The sequence below is a fragment of the Pangasianodon hypophthalmus genome, chromosome 19, assembly GCF_027358585.1.
Source record: "Pangasianodon hypophthalmus isolate fPanHyp1 chromosome 19, fPanHyp1.pri, whole genome shotgun sequence".
NCBI classification, from domain to species: domain Eukaryota; kingdom Metazoa; phylum Chordata; class Actinopteri; order Siluriformes; family Pangasiidae; genus Pangasianodon; species Pangasianodon hypophthalmus.
The window spans coordinates 2,845,390-2,866,505 of NC_069728.1; the positions used below are offsets into that span (position 1 = coordinate 2,845,390).

Genomic DNA, 21,116 nt, shown 5'->3' on the forward strand with positions numbered 1-21,116 from the left:
CCCAAAAGCACAGACTGCAGTTGTTAACTTAGTTATTTTAAGTAAAAGTTATGTAATTGATGCGTATTATATTTATTGACTCCAGAAATAATTTTATACAGTGAAGAAGACAGGTAACCACCGTCTAACTGTGAATCCCAGTTGAATATACAATCTACAATATACTGTATATAATAATGCTATAATAATATACTGTATAATATAATATATATAGTAATGCATTTGTATGTGTGTCCTGCATGGGTGTAGTGAGATGGGCTCTAGATCCTCTGCGACCCTGACCTGGATAAAGCAATTACTGGAAATGAATAAATGTTAGGAATAGATGATATACTGACATAATGCTCTTTTTCAGAATAATAATAATAAAAAAACCTCATTGTCACGTGTTCGGTCCACTTTAATGGGTGCCATGTTTGTTCTGTCCTGCAGTCCTGGCCTTGCTGTTTAATGCATGAACATAAGTACTGTAAATGAGAAGTTGCTTAACTATTAGCTAACAAAGTCAACAATTAATACTAGGTTAATAGATTAGATGTGTATTTGTCTGATAAGAGTCTTACAGGGGGTTTGTGGAGATTTCAATTTCTAATAACTTTCTTTGGAATGCTTTAAAATAGAAACACTACATTAACACCTCGATCAAATTAGTCTACACCAGGCTGCTTGACTGCAAACTGGTGTACTGGTGGTAATATTTTCTTACCCATATCTGCCTGTCGATGGGGGGCGCTATTTCTGTGTGTTACTGCTGGCAGTGAAGGGCAGAAAGACTCACTGCACTGATTCGATTCCTCTGAACGACCAGTTGAAGTGAATTGAAATATCCGACTTTGCGTCATCGGAGTGGCATCTAGTGACATTGTGTAGATGATTTACAGTTCAGTAATCTACATTTACCGTTTTATATTGTCACTTTGTGTAGGCCACATAAACTATTTTATTATATGAATCTTGCATTTGTATGATAATAGAATGGTAGACAAACCAAGATCACATTTAATTTTTAAAACATACCATATAACCACATTATGTATATGTTTATATGTTTGTGGTTATATGGTATGCTTTAAAAAATATATATATTTCTCTCTCTCTTTCTCTTTATATATATATATATATATATATATATGTGTGTGTGTGTGTGTGTGTGTGTGTGTGTGTGTGTAGAGAGAGAGAGAGAGAGAGAGAGATAGATAGATTATCTTTTAATTTTATACATACATATAATTAAAATAAGAACTTGGGCAGAACCTTTGCAGTGTGTTCTTGCAAATCGAAAAGACTCGTTTAACTGAATCGATTCGTTTCTGAATCTCCCTTCAGCATCTCACCATGCGGTAACCAAAACAGGTCCCGAGCTTCAGGTCTCCTGACAATAACTGGGTGGCACCCTTCTTCTGCTCGGACTTGGAAAAGACAATGAAGGCGGAAAAACAGCGCTTCTTTTTCTTCTTCTTCTTCTTCTTTTTTTTTTTGTCTGGTTTTGTTTTTATTCCCAGCTAAGCAGGCTAGTCCAGGGAAATTTATTAGGCCTATCAGTTTAACAATTAGCCTGACACAGTTAAACTGAGTTAAGAGATAAGGCGCGTCTCCGGGAGATCAGGTGAGAGCCTGATGAGTGGATGGAGCGCGTGAATCACGGCACCGAGCGCAGAACTCTTTACACACTGTTTCCGTGTTGATGCGCGTGCGGCGGCGCCCACAACCTTCTTTCACCACTCGAGTTTAACGGGAGAACCTACAGGTTACAGACTTACTTTCCAACCGCGTCTTTGTATGCAATGGGGTCTTCGGAAATAGCTCGGAAACAAAGATATGTAAGTATAAAGCGACGTGAATCTAACGCACCTGGTTACTGTAGTGCGCCTAATGCGCAACCACAGGTGTTGTTTCATACGGTTTTTTTTTTGGTGTTGTTAAATTGTTGGTGTTGTTAAACATCGCATAACTGCATCCAGGCATACACAAACATGTGGCTGTGTAACTTGGCTGCGGTGATGATGTGTCCGGTCTTGTGCATGTGATTGCCTGCAGCTCGCGCAGATGACCAGCAGTAAGTCGCTGTCTCAGGCTCAGTGCAGCGCTGCGTGTGTCCCGCGCGCCGAGCGCCTCTCTCCAGAAGGCGCAGGAGCTTCAGGAGCTTCAGGAGCTTCGGGAGACTCAAAATTCTTCACAGCCAAAGGCGAGAGACCGGCAACCCCAGACGCGGCACGGTTGTGTGAAGAATGCGTCGCTCGTGTGCTTGTTTTCAAGGAACAAGCTCTGCGAGTGTTAAAGGATGGTCACTTTTCCCCCAGCGTAAGGACATCACCACTATACTAACTCTCAATCAGTGTATTTCAAACACTATATGTACAATATATGTTTATATATTGAAGATATGGCTGTGCGTCATGCCTTGGCGCACACTGTTACTCCTCATACGACAGTTTCTTTTGACATGGGACTGACACACACTTTTGTAATTTAATATCCATTACACACACAAGCTAATCTCTCTCTCTCTCTCTCTCTCTCTCTCTCTCTCAAACGAGTTTAAATCGATTAGGCTCTGCAATAGAGCCGTGACTCGCATGTCTCCCCCCTCTCCACCTCTCATTACACAGGGAAGATGGGAAATAATGGGTGGAATATAAAAAACCCAGTTCCTACTGAGAAGATAAAATGAAAATGTAATGTTATTTAAAAGACAGCGATGTAGCAGTGGGCAGCATTTGTCTCAGTAGTAGATTAAATGGGTTAGTGGACCACTCCTTGGTGTATCCCAGTCACAATCATAAAATGTCTGGACTTGTAGACTCTGCATCTTTTGCATTGTGACTTTGCATCTTATGCACTCATTAATTCTGATATCCATTTACTGTAGTTGTGCAAGGAAGGACGTGACTTTACATGCAGACTTCATCTTGATTTATGACATGAATTTATTCACTACTACACAGAATTTGTAGTTTATTTCACATGCATAAAATAATAATAATTAAAAAAAAAAACATTATGCATGTATGTTAAATGGCAAGTGATTATGCCACAGCCATGCATTCTTTTCCCTCTCTTTTTACCACAGGATCCAAAACTCTCCATCCTTCTCTATGAGAGCTTGCGAGTGCCTGTTTGGATTGGCCTTGCTGGTTGCTGTGACGTCTGCTTCACTCACCTGAGCCAGCTCAAGCGGGAGGCCATCCACATGCTCCTAAACCAAAACCGGACCATCTGGCCCAGTACTCCCCCTGCCAGCGTCTCACCCGGCTACGATGCCTTGGGTTCTCACACTCTGCCTAGAGCCATCAGCTCTCGTTCTCCAAGCCCAAATAAACGCCAGAAGTTCAGCAACCCAAGGACAGAAAGCTGGGTCAGAGAACACTCACGCTTTGAGACCCTGTGGTGTGCAAATAATGAAATGGCACCTTTTGCTGACATGGTAGGTGACTCTGTTTAAATACATTGAATCCATTTTTATTATTGGAAAAAGCTGGCTTTTAGCATTGATTGCACAAATGATTAGAATATTAATTTTTTTATTTAGAACCCAGGGTTCCAAGTAGAACAAATCTTTAGTTATTTCTTTAAAACCTTGTATATATAACCTCGCAAGTGAAAGAACCCAGACCCTGTTTTCTAATGATTATCCATTACATTTCTGTGCACTGGATGTGAACTGTGGACAGACACCAGTAAGAGCCATTATCTCCAGTGTATGACGCAATCCCCATGCATTTCATTACGATATGTCACTTTACTTTCATTTTATGTGGGCACTGATGATAGCCAGGGCACGTGTGTGTGGTTCGCAGCCTTTCTAACCAGTCTCAATTAGAAACCAAGAAATTGGCTGCGTGCCTTCTATAGTTAATGGCAAAGTAGTGCTTTAGTGATTTATTCCTGTCATACAGTCGCCAGTCAAAAACAAGGACATGATCAATATCATAGTAATATTTAATGACCAGTGGAATATTCATACTCTCACAGTGCAGGGCAATAAATAAAGACGAAATGGAAAGCTTTCTACTGTAATAATGTTTCTCTGCAGCACTTGCTCCTGTATTCGCTGATGTAGGGGTGGAGGCTGGAGGCTTAGCAGAAGAAGTGCATGTATGTGTAACTAAATCTTTTTTCACCCCTCCCATTGGAGAAGCTAAGCGCAAAGTGAGAGTAGACAGAGGCCAGAGGAAAGAAAAGGCGAGCAGAGGGAGTATCAGTATGATGTACAGAGACCTAGGCACATCCATTCTCCCAAATGAGACACAGGATCCCTCTCAGCCGTAATTGGCATTACAACATGGCATTATTTTCTTGTTTGAAAAGCATGCAGTGGGCTCCCGTTTCACACAGCTGGAATAAAGCATCGATGAGGCATAAAGGCAGTTCCCCACCACTTTGTGCATGAACGTGAGTGATCCACAATCAAGATCAAGCTGATCTGAGATCTGATCTAGAGAGACGGGCCACAGACTGATCTCTGAAGGACTGAAGAGCTGACGGAAATGAAATGAAGCCTAGAGCTTTTATAGTCTCTCAGGAACAAAGGAGGATCCTATGCAGTATGTCCATCAGACAAGGGGGTGGCTAATAAACAGCAAAGTGCGATATGGAAAAGCACTCTTTTATTGATGCGTGTTCAAATAAAATGGCAGCCTACTCCAACTGAGATGAGGATGTTGCTGTTTTTCTTGTTGCAAGGTTATAAAGACTCAAATAAATGATCGAGAAACATTTATTTAGATTTCTTTCCCCATTTTCTCCCAATTTGGTCATTTGCCACTTCCCACCCACTCTCTCCTAGTCACCAGCCAGGGAGGGTGAGGGCTATTAGATACTTCCTGCAAGAAACGTGAAGCCAGCCAACTGTATCTTTTCAAACTGCTGCTCATTCTACACAGGGCACAGTATGTAATAACATTACATTTTCACAGGGCAGCGTAACACACTCTGACAGTCCTGTCAGCTCATACATGATCTCATAGACGCCCATCATTGGCTAGTGTTGCTCTGATTGACAGGGGAGTGAGTAGTGCCGTCCCTCCCACCTGGACAGCACGACCAATCATGCTCTAAATATAAATTGGCTCCAACCAATGAACTTGTCAAACTATTGTAATGACTGAGTAGTGGAGATAAACATAGTTTCATTGTTTTATCGTTTAATTTTTTACGTTCCTCCATTAGTTAAAAAAATGACTTAGTATATACAAATAAAGCAGTGTTTGTCTCTGCTACTGGGTCAATAAGATAGTTGCACTATTTAGAAGCTGCTTGCTTTGAAAGGAACAATATTTCCCTCTCACTGTGAGAAATGCAGTTAGGTTTGCTACAGCCAACACTTTCTGTGATAAGCACGTCTGAGGAAAGGGTGTGAGCTCCCACTGGTTTCACACATTTCTACTGGCCAATTACTTATTTATTCACACACCTCTACTAGCCAGTCACAGTGGATGTGATGTGGACAGGTACTGTAGGTTGGAGAGCGACTGCTGCACTTTGCTCCATCCACAGTGTGTTTGAAGTCTTTTCAGATGGAAGTATAAATGGGCCATGAGTATTCAGACAGTGCCTGTAGCCTCTGGCAGCCATTTTAAATTCATGACCTCATCTAACCACATGAATCAGCTTGTGCTCTTTGTGTGATTTTGACTTGGCTCCTCTGAACGGAAACCTACTTGCAAATAGTAAGATGGGGTGATCAAGCCTGTACAAAGAGTGATCATGGCTTGCCAGTGTGAAAATAAAGAAAAGCATTTATAATAAATATAACCTAAGTGTAATAATGTCGAACATTATGTCAAATTGCTGTGGTCAAAAGAGGAATTCATCTACATCGGCCTAATTTATGACTCAGACATTCTATGAGTAGTTTAATAAAACAATTAATATGTGAGTGGAACAATAAGTCCTGTTATATTCTCTAGGTTTCTCAGGATGGTATGAAAAAGAAAAAAGATGATGATTCCACAGTTCTCTGCCGCTTCAGAGGTCCTCTGACATTCAACACTTCCAAAGTTGCTGCAATGCTACCTGCTGGACCCTCTGCAGCTTTCTCTTTCATCGTCAGGTAACACAAGTGTTCTTAGCACAAGGAGAGAGGATTTTTTTAAATATCAGACAGAATTTATAGTGATGATTATTGAAAAAACATTGGGACGCAGAATTAATTATTAATAATTATAAATGTTGCTGAAGCCTTTATAAATGGGAGTTTGCATTGTTTCTATTTGATGTATATTGTAATGCAGTGGACCGCTGAAGTGAACTAACAGACAAAATGGTATTAATGTATTGATTCCTTTGAACGACACCAAACCACATATCCTCAGGGCTGTCCAGAAGTTGCACTTGACCTCAAGAAGGAGGAAGCAGTGCTCTGAAAATGACTGCTATCCCACAAACTTCTGTGGTCTTCTCCAGAAGGACCCGCCTCCTGCACCTTTAAACCTTTTACAGACTCACAGCAAGAGCAGAGACTTACCAGAGACGGCAAAGGTACCACTTGTCTTCGCTAAATCACTAATATAGAAAGTGATGCAAATTAAAAAGCATGAAACTACTTAATTAATAATTAATAATTAATCTGTATATGGTCCTATAATATTTTGCATGATAAGATGATTTGATTTTATCCTGCATTTCTCACTTGTTCACACCCACACAGCCCTTAAACCTTTTAATGTCCTTTCCTCTGCTTTGTGCCAACTCCCAAGAGTAGAAAAATCGATTCAGTTTAATTGAAGCATACGCTGCTTTCATGCCTCCCAGTTCACACCGATGGAGGATCTTCTTGAGTTTCACAGTAGACAGCTCTCACTGTAGCACCTGCTGGTGAACAGGCACTTAGCCTGGCTGCACCAAGAAAATCTGCCAGAGCAAATGGACTTTTAAATAATTCATCTCTCATAAACGCAATTTAAAAGGACACTCAAAAGACTTGAAGATATCGCCAGTCATTGAAGAAGTGCATTCTGTATCAGACTCAAGTTTAGTGAGCTAGCGAGTCAGTCATATAATTCCTTGAGACAGGTTATCTCAGGGCTTCAGTAATGGGTAATCAGTTTTTATCATCACACAGCTACTCTGCAGATCGGAAAAATTACCTTTCCAGAAACCTATGAGTGAACTTCATATTATCCTACGGACCCAAAAAAAACCAAAAAACAAAGAAAACAAACAGATGATGTATTTGCCACAGTTGTCACAACTTGCTGAGATGGAATATCAGTTTATCCTGTGATTTTTGGAAAGAAAAGTAATTATTACTTAGTTTATCATTAACAAAGTAACACTTTTTTACTCCTCATTTACTTAAATTATTAAAAACTTTAATATAATAATCATTTTCCATAAAGGTAATATCTATAATAAACTATCAATGCTTACTGTACGTATCATGTTATAATGCATTCATAAGGCATTATACACATTGTTATAATTATTTATACACATTGTTATAATTATTATAATTATTGCATGAAAATGCATCATACTTTATAGCTATCTTTATGGTGCATTATGAATTGTTAACATCCATTATAAGTAGTGTTTATAACATGCTATCCTGTATATATCAGCAAGTCCCACTTTCCAAAGTCCATTATGAGAAGATATAATGGTGATATAGTATGTTCGACTGACATCCACAGACACACACTGAAGGCATCTATGATGTTTAATAAAGCCCTGACCAGCTGATGTTTTATTTATATGTTTTGTCATGTTTCCAGGTCAGAGTTATGCTGAGACTCAACCCGATTCAGACGGCAGACACGTCTCAGTCCCATGCCCTTAAAGTGGACCTACATAAGAAACAGGTCACAGTACTGGAGCCTGCCATACAAAACACGCAGAGATCAGCAGCAGGCACCAGTTTCACTCCAAAGACCTTCACATTTGATGCTACTTTTGGCCCTGAGTCATCCCAGGTGCTAATCACACTTTTTTTTTTTTTTTACTTCAGTCCGATGACCTCAAAGCATACGCCTTTACCATGCAATCTTCACAATGATCATGATCCTAATTCCCACCCTCATTTTCAGTATGGTTATTTTAACATAGTTGGCCTTTGATTTGTCATTTGTCAACATTACCAGTAGTGTGTGTAGTAGTAGTAGTAGATTTATGCTAAAACTGATTTATATCTCGCATGAAAATGTGACATTAGTTAAATCTGTCAAGAAGCCACACTGTAAAACAGTTGCCAGCAAAGCACTTTAAATTTACAGTAAATAACTGTTAACATATTTAGAAATGATTTTCTGGTATATCTTTACAGATAATTCCTGTAATTTTTTTCAACAGATAATTTTTTCTTTACAGATAATTCCTGTAATTACAGTCTATTACTGTATGTTTACGTTTTGTCAGTAAAATCCTTATAAATATAATTATAGTATTTAATAAAACATAATCTAGTACATTTGCTCATGTGGCTGATGCCGGATACAACTGAACTGAAGGTTAAAGGACCCAACCATGGCAGGTTTGCGGTGCTGGGATTTGAACACACAAACTCAAATCCTTAACCACTGAGCCACCACAACTAGCTCGACTAGCTTGCACTGATTCAACCACCTCTGCCACTGAATTAGTAAAAAAAAATTAACATTTTTAAAAGCATATAAAGTTAAACCGAATGTAGACACAAGGAGAATTTTTTTACTATTCTCCCTTCCAAAAACATTAGATATCCCACTATGCATTGCATTTCTGATATTTTACTATAAACCAATGCACTGCTCTAACTGCCTTTTACAGTACAGTTTACAGTACAATCCTGTAAAAGAATAAAACCGTATTTAGCTGTAAATTAATTATCGCAGATTTACAGCTTTTTTTTTTTTTTTTTTTTTACAGCGCAAATAAAAAAAAAAATTACTTCATATCTAGGACACTTGGAATAGCAGCATGCTATATGTTACATAAATGAAATTACATAGCATGTATCAATATATCACTCATCAACATGTAATGGCAGCTGTAGCCATGAGCTAGATACTCAAATTTAAAACACCCCAAAGGTGTTATAATACTATGGGGAGTTTTATAATAGCCTAAATGTAAAACTCTTTGGAAAAAGAGCTTCCTGCTTTGTACTTTAGTGCAATCAATTCAGATTAGGATAAAAAAAACAACAACCTGAATTCTTTTGCACAAACCACATTAACCCATTTAATCCTTTCACTAGGCTAAGGTCTGTGAGAGGAGTTTGTGTGAGGTTCTCCAGTCTGTTGTTGCTGGAGCAGATGGCTGCATCCTAAGCTTCGGACAAACCAAAGTGGGTATGTGCAAATGTGTATACTGTATTAAAGCCTGCTGCTGAAAGCTGCTTTCTCCACCTTGCATCTAGATCCATGATCTTTGACTTGTTTCATTTTCCCACTTAAAGCTAAATTAATAAATTATACATTGCAAAGACACAGTACAGTGTTTTAGGCCACTGTGCACCATTTACTTTTCAGCACATAGAGGCTGAGATTCAACTCTGTAAATGCCAGTGGTGGTGACTTAGAATGACACTTAATGGATGTGCATTAATGTTGTCCTCTCTTTAGTGGGGTCTCTATAATGGAGGTCATCTTGGGCTATCCACTTAGAGGGTTATTAATAGTTATCCACCTAAAATCATGAAAACAATTCTTCCTTGCAGCAACCTTGGAGAATTACATCACTGGCTATTAACTAATTGAATTTGCAGCCTATCTGTCATGATTCCTGGCACAGAGACAGAAGTTATAAATCTTTTAAAGCAGATTGCGGTTAGGTGCGGCTAATGGTGGCTTGCATTTTATTGGAGATGACATCTCAGGAACATATTTTATATCATATGAGAATTGCTGTGACACAGCTGTGACACATAAACATACGTGTATATTCTGTTTTCTTCTTACATCTTTCCTGATCACTCTCTTTGTTATTTACAGGAACATCTTACACAATGATCGGGCGTGATGATGGCACACCAAACCTAGGGATCATCCCTTGTGCCATTTCTTGGCTTTTCAAGCTCATTAACAAGAAGAAGGACAAGACATGGGCAAACATCTCGGTATCTGTGTCAGCTGTGGAGGTGTGCGGGGAGACTGAGGTCATCAGGGATTTACTGTCTGGTTTTGAGGCTGGTGATCACACCCATAAGCCAAATGTTTACCTCCAGGAAGACCCTGTCTGTGGAATACAGGTAAGGCTTCAGATGCAGTGTTGAGACTGAATGTGCATTGAAAAAAATTATTAAGAGATAACATATGGTGGACCTGCAACAAATGTCCACATAAATGCATTATTCATTGACTAGATCCTATGTGAATATTTATAAGGAAGCAAAAATCATGTTGAATAAATTAAATCCTCATTAATATTATAATCCAGACATTATGATTGTGCTAATTAAAATTTCATGTCAAAATTTTCTTTTAGCTTTACAACAACAGGGTATTAAGTGCTCCTACAGCAGAAAGAGCAGCCTGCCTATTGGATGCAGCCCTAGCATCTCGAAACACAGGCATGGGAGGGTGCAGAGGGACGTTTCATCATCACTGCCATATGTTCTACACTCTTCATGTCTGCCAAAAACACATAAAGAGCAGTCCCACATCTGGGAGTAAGTAGCATTGATTCTATTCTGATATCATGCTTTCTTTGACCAAAATATATAATATTTATATATATATATATATATAATGTATAAAATAATGTAAGCTATTATATTGTTGTTGTGTCAAAAAAAAAAAATCTTCCCCAGTGTATGTGGAACAAAGCAAGCTGAGCCTAATTGACTTAGGAAGCTGTACCAGGGAGAGAACTAAGAACAACACGGAGGTCTGTCTTCTTGACCTGGGCAATGTTATTATGGCCAAGCTGAATGGGCACAAACATGTACCTAAAAAGTATGTCAATAAAATATTCAGTTACACACTGAAATCAAATGCAGGAATGGAAAATTACGATGTGAGCAGCCAACATACTGTCACTTTTTTTTTTTTTAAACAGGGGAAGTAAACTGGCAATGCTCATGCAAGAGTCTCTTGGAAATGTCAACTGCCACACGACAATTGTAGCCCATGTCTCCACGTCTCATGATGACCTGTCTGAAACTCTGTGCACCATCCAGATTGTCTCTCGCATTCGAAGATTACAAAGGATCAGAGTGTGTCTTTTAAGCTTTTATAAGCTTTAAATGCAAGCATTTATTGCCTACAATAAAAGCAGTTAATTTAATCAACAAAAAAATAATGATTTTTTTTTTCTTTTCATTATTAGAAACAAGCCTGCAACTCACCTGGAGCAAGAAGCTTGGGCAAAGAAAAAAAAGGGAATGACTCCTCTAAGCTAAGAGCATTTCGCTATGCAGGTTCACTGGATCATAATTTTTCTTTGCCTCACCTCTTTGATGATGTAGAGGACTATTCTGGGAGTGAAAAGTCATGCGACACGGTGTTCTGTGTGGATCCAAAAGGTGTCCTCCATGATAAAGAGGTCAGAGGGAATCAAGAGTTTGTACCGATAATTCCATCTTTGCAAAGGAACAAGGCAGACTTAAAAAGCTCCTTCTCTATAAAGCACTGTGATATCTTACATTTAACTCAAAATTCAAAAGAGATGAAAAAACTTCCTACTCCACAGAATTCTAGTGCTCCTGATTTGGAGTGTTTCAAGTGCAACACCTTTGCTGAACTACAGAATCGACTGGGATGTATTAATGAAAGTGAAATGGCTGGCTCGCATTCTTGCAAGATACAGCCTGCAAATGCTGTCTTTAAATCTGAACCTCTCTCAAGCAAAGTTGTGAAGATACCAGCTGAAAAGCCAGAGATTCAACAATTTCCATGTATAAAACAGGCTAATAACCACGAACAAGGACAACCTACTCAGAGAGATGCCTTTATTAAGGACATTAAGGAAACACCTTGTGAGTATACTGGTCAAGAAAAAATCACTAAAAAAATTCTTCCATCCTCACCAAGATTTCACATGGCTAGTAGCTCCATGCAGTGTGAACGAGACACTGAATCCCAAAACCTTACTAAAACAACGACTCCTTCCGTACCTTTTCCAGTGGAAGGGCTGTCATCAGATAAGTCCACATTGCCCCCCAAGATTCGGATACCTCCTGTGGGTAAAAGCTCATCCTCCCTGGCTACTGCCCTAGCGTCCCCAGTTCCTTTCCCTATCACCCGATGTGAAGTTATTCCACAGTTTCCCACAGAGAACCAAGGAGAGAAAACGACCATCACTGTAACAGTTCAGCAGCCACTGGATTTGAATGGACATGATGAACTTATATATTCTGTGGTTAAGGAAGTAGAGGTCAGTGGCCCAATTATTAAAGGCAAGGCTGCAAAAATAGCAAATATCGATGAGCTTGATTCTCTTAAGAACTTGCCACTAGGGTCTCAGCCTGTGAAGATCATTGGCAATGTTGGAAAGGAACAAACTGCTGCTGATTCTGTATCTGAAGTTCAGGCTTTAGGTACAACTGGTAAGACATCATCAGATTTAGCTGTAGGCAAGACCATTTCTATGGGTCAAAACCATGTTGTCAACTCAAAGACTGAAAATAACCCCTCACAACTCGATGTTAGGTCAAAAGAATCCCAGTCTAAGACAGACATAGAGGTGGCCAAAACTGATTTTGGCTCCACTTTCCAATATGAGACCTCAAGGTTCAGGGAGAATGCATTTGAGGTGGCAGCAGAGCAAGAAGATGCTAAGAGAAAGTGTAACCAAAGTAGTGGGCAGCTTTGTAGAGAGTTCAAAGACAAGGTTTCTCCAACAAATCAGAGGATATTAGAAGATTTTCAAATGAAATCAGCAGAAAATATAGTCAGCAGTTACTCAACTTATGACACGAGCAGTCTTACAAGAGCTTGGCTTGATGCTGACAAACAGCATACCTGTAAGGACTCCCTTTATCCCTGTACAAGCTGGGAAAATGAGACTTCATATAGTCCAAAAACAACACTTGAAAAAAATTATGTTGCCATACCAAGTCTTGTGGAATGGGCAGAATATAGTAAATCAATGCCTTCAGTGCCAAGATCAGATAACAACAGTCCCAGTAAGAAAAATAGAAAACAAGTTCAACCTACTCTGACCCAGACAACCTCAGAGAATCAGCTCAAATCTACAAACCCCAAATCCCCTATTGATGAGAGCACTAAGCTATTTAGTGCAAAATTGGAGCAGCTAACAAACAGAAGCCGATCCCTAAGTAGATCACATGTAGAGTGTGCTGCTGTGCAGCCTTTTGAGCAAAGCAATACTGTGTTCACTCAGGGTTCTTCGAGGAATATGGAGGGCAACTGTACCCCACCAAAGGTCAACAGACATCTTGAGAAGGAAAATTGCCAGAATTTGGGTTCTAAAGGAAATTTGGAAGCACAATATGCATCAGCTCATGCCAAAAGCATTGCCTGTCCTGGTTTGCTGACAGTTTTTGAAGCAGACCTCCTCACTTTGTCTCAGGCTAACCATAGCCTTAGGAGAGTTCCAAGGTTTTTCCCACTTTATGATGTTGATGAAAGTGACACTACTCAGCCTTGCAAGCATAGTCAGTCCAATATGTCAAGTGTAAACAAGGTTTTGTCTAGCCCAGTGGTTCACAAGTTGTCTGGAACTGCCCCCAATTTATGTGTATCACCAAAATCTAACAGACGCTCAATAAATAGGAGCTCAAGTCTGTCTCCTGATGGATTTTCCAGAAAACAAATCTCATGGTCATCCCAGTCTTTATCCCGAAAGCAGGCGAAAGCTTCTATCTCCTCCAAATATCCAAGCAAAATACTGAATGGACGGGTTGAGGTTCTTAGAGCAAGTGAGGACTCTCTCTCTAGCTCCAGCCCAGGTAGCTCAGATATCGATGATCTTGAGGAGTCAAAACGAAAGATTAAACTGTTGAGCCACACCTTACCTTCCCCATACAGTAGGATTACAGCACCACGTAAACCAAACCACTGCAGCGGGCATGCCAGTGATAACACAAGCGTACTGAGTGGGGAGCTTCCTCCTGCCATGTGTAAGACTGCGTTGCTGTACGATCGCAACAGTATGGTCAGCAGTGGTTATGAAAGCCTGAAGAGGGACAGTGAAACCACATATAGTAGTACTTCAATACATGACTCAATCAGTGATCAGAGCTGCTTCTACAGTACTCTAAAGGGTGCCAGAAGTTCCAAGAAAAGAAACAACACAGGTAAGTCATCTACCAGGCAAAATATTTATAGATAAATCATTTTTTTAATTGAAATGTTAATTAATGCCTTTTTCACTATTAATTCTCAGTTATTTTTTAACACTGACATTTTTGTTTACAGGATCCCATCAAAGACATCCATCCCAGGACACCCTCTCATCTTTAAGGAGGTCTGGAAGTGGGTCCAAAATACGCTGGGTTGATCATGGTACCACAGATGCATATGAAATTAAAGTTTATGAGATCGACAATGTGGATAGTTTGCAGAGGAGAGGAAAGGCAGGGAACAAGGTAATATCTAAAAAAGTCTATATATATAAAGTTGTCATTTGGTGGATCTGTCCACATCCCTCCTAGGTTGTTATGTTATAATACTGTCCCCTATACCACTAGCCATGAAGGTAATAATGGATAAGCTGTAATGGCACATTTGAATTTCAATTCAAATTTAGCATACATTCATGGTCTTGGCTGTGGTTAATGGGACTTCATTTTGGCCATGTTGTCAGAGTGTTGTCTGCTTCAGTGCCAAGCTGAAATTCCTGGAGCATCGACAACAAAGGATTGCAGAGATGAGGGCCAAGTACAACACCCTAAAGAGAGAGCTGGAGCTAGCCAAACAGCATCTGATGGTGGATCCAGAGAAATGGATGCATGAATGTGAGTGACAAAAGTAATTTTAAAATGTTTTACTTTGGTCCTTGCTCTTTTAGAGTTTTGCCCAGCAACACACTGATTCTTCAAGCGGTTTCTTTCAGTTAGCATTATGATGTAAAATATTTTGGCTCACCATTCGAGTAAATTTTTTTTTTACTCTGTCTTGGACCAGGATGTGACTTTTAATATTTGTTGTGTAATGATACCATAAGCCAAGGCATTAGAGTTTTATGACATAAATATTTTTTCCTTACATATATAGTAGAGCACACTGCTAGTTTGAGATGGGCAATATTCCTTGAATATTTCCTCAATCTTTTGTAACAGAGTAATCATACCAACCATTTTATACCAAATTAAAGAGTTAATTTGATGTGCTAAAGTATCAACAAAATGCAAATACTTATTATTACCTAATATTATAACAGACTGTTGTAGATACTATAAAAAGTAAGTGCTATACAATTTTCATTCAATAATTAATTTCTGCTTTGGTCTTCACAGTTGACCTCTGGCAGACATTTGAAGTAGATTCTCTGGAGCACTTAGAGGCCCTTGAGCTGGTGACACAGCGTCTGGAGTGCCAAGTCTTCCGCTGCAAGGCACATGTCATGATGGTAACGAGTTTTGATGCTTCACCAAAGCGAAGACAGAAGAAGAAGTACCGGCCACCTGTTGATTATAAGGGGTTCATAGGAATATAGCCCATAAACCCATAGTCTAATTGATTTTACCTTTTACTTTTAATGATGTACAAAATGCTAGTTACATACAGTATGCACTGTAACAACTCTGCATTGAAACCACCAGGTGAGAAAAACCCCACCTTCTATGCATGTGCATGCACTCAAGGACCTTCCTGTAATGATGTATGATGTTGTATTTGCAATAAATACCTGTACCTGTGCCATACAGCCATCTTTCCCTGGAACCTTCTCTTCAAGCCAATAACTGTTACTGGCATTCATAGAACCATATTTATATACTTTATGTAACTAGCATGCTATTTCACCCCTGCTAACTACCAGCAACAATGTCATGAGGAACTGGATTCACCTTAGGTCTGCCCAGAAAGGTGCGCAGAGTTGGCCATCACACACACTACTGGAAGGGGCAAAGATATCCTTGTAGAACCTGGTGAAGGTATATGGTAATATCGAGGTAGCAGCAACACAGACTTCCTGGAGTGGTCCACCTATAATTAATGCCCATTAGAAGGGACTGCTCCTTGTAGAGGTGTATATCACAGGGTGTCCAGCCCATCTATAGGCCATTGTGATGACGTCCATCACAAATCATTGAGCCACCAGTGCATGCAAGGTGTACGTATCACCAGAACATGTAACTCACCAAGTCTTTTAGTGAACGTGATACCAAGCAAAATAGAGAGAGGGCCATTTCAAGTCATCAAGCCATTATTAAGGATGGAGGCCTCTCACTCTTTTCAGAGACCCCACAGAGATGTTATCCATGGTGCTATGGTGCCACGTACAGCTTTATCATAGATGGGACTTGCTGCTGTCTTGCACTCTCTGAAGAAAAGCCAGGTTCTTGTCAGGTGGGCTGGGACCAGACAATGAGGTAAACATCATTTGCACAACAGCTGCAACCTAATGGCATAAAAAAACCTGTGTGCTAGGGGCTCTTCTGTTCAGGAGTGTTTCCTGGACTGCTTGGTCACAGTCTTCGGTCAGTGATTCAATACAAGGGCTAGACCCCCTCACACACAAATGCCAAATTCTCCTATCCATTAGGGACAGCAGACCTCTGGGAGGAAGATACCAGGATGTTCTGACCACTAGCGAGAGGTAGTAGTAGAAACCAAGGTCTTCTTCAGGCAATTTCAGGGACACAAAAAGGACTCTGTGGCCTAGTTGCTGAGTTCTGTACAGAGAGGACAAATGACATATAAGTAGGTTGTGAGGCCAGTCATTGGCCAAAGCATCCCATCCCAGGAGGCTGTTCAGTTTTTCTATGGAAAACCACAATCTGCAATGGTTACCTTGGTGAAGAAGTCCACCTATACCTTGCTCTCAATGAGGTTAGTAGTGGATGGACCCACCTGAGGAGATTATTTCCAAGGAATAGAGACATTTGACCTTGTGTCATACTGATGGTTGATATAGCTGACATTGTCTGAGCTGACCAACATGTGGCAACATCTCAGAAGCAATAAGAACTTGAAGACGATGTGGACCTTCCTCAATTCCAGCTTGGTAATATGTTTTGACCTTAAATCAGGGGGCCACATATCTGCCCTTTCTCTGTGACACCACATCACTTCCCAGCCTGTAACAAAGGCATCTGTAGCAATTATCTCTCACCAGTGGGAAGAAACTGCATCCTTGAGAGCATACTGTATACCAAGGTAACTTGCATATAGCTGGTGCCCAGCTTCCAGAGAGAAAAAAAACTTGGAAGACACCTGTAGTTCAGACTGTAGTCATAAGCTGTTAAGCAGATAGCTACATATTGTGTAAATGTAGTCCAACATGTGTACAGGGTAAGAAGAAGAAGGAAAAGGGAAAGATGGCTGTATAGAGGCTGTATTAATTGTAAATGCTGCACCATAAGTATGTGACTTTATGGAACGTCTAAGCATATGTGCACATGCACAAGGAGGTACCCAGGTGTTTCTTACCACACCTTGAGGTTGGGTGGGGTAAAATAGAGCTGAAAAGAATATTACAAAACCATCATACATGCCTCTAAGGCAGGGTTTCCCAGACTACTGATTTACAAACGGGGTTGCGAGAGAAACTCACAATCTCCTCTTTTGTTTCATTCAGTTATTTTCCAAATTAATACAAATACCAATGACAGATGTGTGCTAATATTTTGAAATGTTACTGAGAGTCACATTCAAACAAGCCACATTTAAATTAATAGGGTACAAGTAATTTTAGTCTTAGTCTTAGTCTTTTAGTCTTCACTATCCTGACATGCAGCACTGATGTAGTTCAGCAATAAAAATGGACAAATTTCCCTGTCCATCTACCTCCGCGAAACAAACTAGCATTGTGTCTCAAATGGCATACTTATGTACTATTTTTGATTTAGCATTTTTGAGTAGCAACACTGACCGGGTTTCCTATTACAGTTAGTTTTTGAAGTTTGAATTTCTTATGTAGCCTTTGAACCTACCAAAAGGTCTGTTTTGCATACCCCTCTTCTGGATTTTCTAGATTATTAAATACCTTTGAATGTAAGGTCAGAGTTTTCGATTTGAGACACAGATCATGACAACAGTCACGACAACAGCGGAAAATTTTAAGAGACACAGAGCTTGTCAGTGTGTTTAACATCGCTGTGCATGAAAACGCTAAACATTTTACAGTTCTGCTTCTGCACGTGCATGCAAAGACATGTGCCAAGTATAAACCAGAGTTCTCTGCTTCTCATTGGGCCATATCACCTCACCCAGGCATGGATTATTTTCCTATAACAACAATTCTTTGAACTAGAATGGTAAGTCAGTGCAAGGAATATTCCTTTGGTTTTTAGTCACTTACGTATATTTACCATACACATACGTATGTTACGAACATAATGAAATGTTCAAATGTTACTCTAGTCCTAAATTCTCAATCAAAGATTAAAAAAAGTAGAGTGGTCAAAGCTTGGGGTCACAAAAAATTCATAATGTCCATTGGGGGTTGTTTGCCCACCCCCAAAAATGTTTGGGAACTGCTGCTTTAAAGTACCACTAGTGTATGTAGCTAACACACACTGCTGCTGGTCGTGTCAGACTTGAAAACAAATGGCCGCTTTGGCAACAGCTAATGCTTGGATACAGGTCAAGGCAACATATTGGACAGCAGAGATACAAATGACCTTGGCAGATGGAGGACCTAAATCAAGCTGGCCAATAAAACCAGTTTACAAATGCCTTTGCTCCTAATTTGCTTCCCCAACCAAGCAAACAACATTCCAAATGCATTACTTTGACAATTTATCTTCATATATCGCTGGTTTTTAAAAATAAATATACTTTGTAGTAAGGTTGTTGTATGGCAATACAAATGTTGTCCAACTTGTCATACCAGTTTGTACATATTTATTTGCACTGATCTTATTTATGTATATACATTTTCTTCAGTATATAATATGGGAACTGTACTGGTCCGAAGTTCTCACTAATATACACTAACAAATAACCTTATACTGTATGTAGGATGCTTCTTAGTTTAATTAAACAAACCCATTTTGCTTACTACATACAGTATTCACCATTAGTTTTAATGCTTTTCATAAAATTTCTTCATTTCATTCATTTCTTTAGCACTTTATAACAAATTTGTGTAGTGTTTAATTCATTTTTATTAAGAAATTTGCTGTGAAAATGTTTTTTTTAAATAATAAACTGAAATGTCGTCACATACTGTGAAAAATATATTACAAGGCCACTATAAACTGTAATGCACAAAGTGACTCACCTAACCAGCCTGTTGTCCTGTCAGAAAGAATATGTCTCATCTAAGATAAAATAGGAAAGCAGCTCTATGTAGTCATAAACTCAGTAAGACCTCAGAATTCCTTTTTCCAGGGCAGTGTTTTGTCTCTTTCTGCTCCAGTTCCTACATTTGAGCTGATTTAACAGATTTATCTCCACTCTAAGATATGAATGCACAGTAGATAGGGACATACTATCTACATATACTATCTATTATACTATCTATTATCATACTAGTTTCCTTTATTTTCTTCCTTTTTTTTTTTCTTTTGCCTTTTTTTTTTGTAAGTGCATAAAGCATCATTTTTGTAATTATTATAAAACAATTTATTATTCTTGATTTTATATATATATATATTTATATATATATATATATATATATATATATATATATATATATATATATATATACAGTTAGGTCCGGAAGTATTTGGACAATGACAGAGGTTTTGTGATTTTGCCTTTATACACCACCATAATGGATCTGAAATAAAACAATCAAGATGTGATCGAAGTGTAGACTTTCAGTTTTATTTTAAGAGGTTCCACAAAAATATGGCATTTACCATTTAGGAATTACAGCCATTTTAAGCAACGTACCTCCATTTTCAGGGGCTCAAAGGTATTTGGACAATTGACTGACAAGAAGTTAATTGACCAGGTGAGGTCCATTCCCTTGTTACTTCAAGACAAATGAAGCAGATAAAAGGACTGGAGTTGATATCAGGTATTGAGTTGGCATTTGGCAGCTGTTCAACTGGAGCTACCAATATGAAGTCCAAGGAGATCTCAATGCAAGTGAAGGAGGCCATTGTTAGGCTGAAAAAACAACATAAATCTATAAGAGAGATAGCAAAAACCTTAGGTGTGGCCAAATCAACAGTTGGGTACATTCTTAAAAAGAAAGAAAGCACTGGTGAGCTCAACAACATCGACAGGCCTGGAAGACCACGGAAGACAACTAAAGTGGATGATTGCAGAATCCTTTCCTTGATGAAGAAAAACCCCTTCACAACATCAACAGAAGTCAAGAATACTCTGGAGAAGGTAGGCGTATCATTGTCAAAATCTACAATCAAGAGACGCCTTCATGAATGTAAATACAGAGGTATTACAACAAGGTGCAAACCACTGGTAACATTCAAGAACAGGAAAGCCAGATTAGACTTTACCAGAAAACATCTAAAAAAGCCCCCCATGTTCTGGAATAAGATTCTTTGGACTGATGAAACCAAGATTAACTTGTACCAGAATGATGGGAAGAGAAAAGTACGGCGAAAGAAAGGAACAGCTCATGATCCAAAGTATACCACATCATGTGTCAAACATGGTGGAGGCAGTGTTATGGCATGGGCATGTATGGCTGCCAATGGAATGGGCTCACTGGTGTTTCTTGATGATGTGACTGCTGACAGAAGTAGCAAGATGAATTCTGAGGTGTATAGGGCTATACTCTCTGCTCACATTCTGCCAAATGCTACAAAACTGATAGGACGCCGCTTCACAGTGCAGGTGGATAATAAGTGACGTGTAGCCAAGTATGGTGACCCATACTTGGAATTTGTGCTCTGCATTTAACCCATCCAAATGCACACACACACCCGGAGCAGTGGGCAGCCTTTTTTTTGTTGCGGCGCCTGGGGAGCAGTTGGTGGTTCGGTGCCTTGCTCAAGGGTCTCACCTCAGTCGTGGTATTGAGGGTGGGGGAGAGCGCTGGTCATTCACTCCCCCCCAGCTACAATCCCTGCCGGTCCTGAGACTCAAACCCACGACCTTCGGGTTCACCTTCAGGTTACAAGTCCGAGACTCTAACCATTAGGCCACGAC

At 39.5% G+C, this 21,116-nt stretch overlaps 1 protein-coding gene across 2 annotated transcripts; it reads left to right on the forward strand.

The window, feature by feature from the left end:
* Nucleotides 1–1,324: 1,324 nt before the first annotated feature.
* On the forward strand, nucleotides 1,325–19,641 carry kif26bb (kinesin family member 26Bb). Of its 2 annotated transcripts, none has more exons than XM_026946966.3 (15): nucleotides 1,325–1,820; nucleotides 2,038–2,301; nucleotides 3,071–3,424; nucleotides 5,910–6,052; nucleotides 6,315–6,480; nucleotides 7,716–7,913; nucleotides 9,176–9,269; nucleotides 9,912–10,168; nucleotides 10,405–10,588; nucleotides 10,730–10,874; nucleotides 10,978–11,134; nucleotides 11,248–14,179; nucleotides 14,301–14,470; nucleotides 14,689–14,839; nucleotides 15,341–19,641. In XM_026946966.3, the coding sequence occupies exons 1-15, from the start codon at nucleotides 1,785–1,787 to the stop codon at nucleotides 15,538–15,540; spliced, it is 5,451 nt and encodes a 1,816-aa protein (XP_026802767.3). In that variant the 5' UTR covers nucleotides 1,325–1,784; the 3' UTR covers nucleotides 15,541–19,641. The 2 variants fall into 2 exon arrangements, with proteins under 2 accessions (XP_026802767.3, XP_026802768.3); XM_026946967.3 differs by having other exon boundaries at nucleotides 14,706–14,839; nucleotides 15,341–15,480.
* Nucleotides 19,642–21,116: the final 1,475 nt, after the last annotated feature.

Excerpts from the sequence above, each read along its gene's own strand:
- kif26bb (XM_026946966.3), top strand. The coding sequence starts at position 1,785 with ATGGGGTCTTCGGAAATAGCTCGGAAACAAAGATAT. Across the intron at positions 3,425-5,909 it reads TGGCACCTTTTGCTGACATG|GTTTCTCAGGATGGTATGAA; the intron begins GTAGGTGACTCT and ends TATATTCTCTAG. Across the intron at positions 14,471-14,688 it reads GAGGAAAGGCAGGGAACAAG|AGTGTTGTCTGCTTCAGTGC; the intron begins GTAATATCTAAA and ends CCATGTTGTCAG.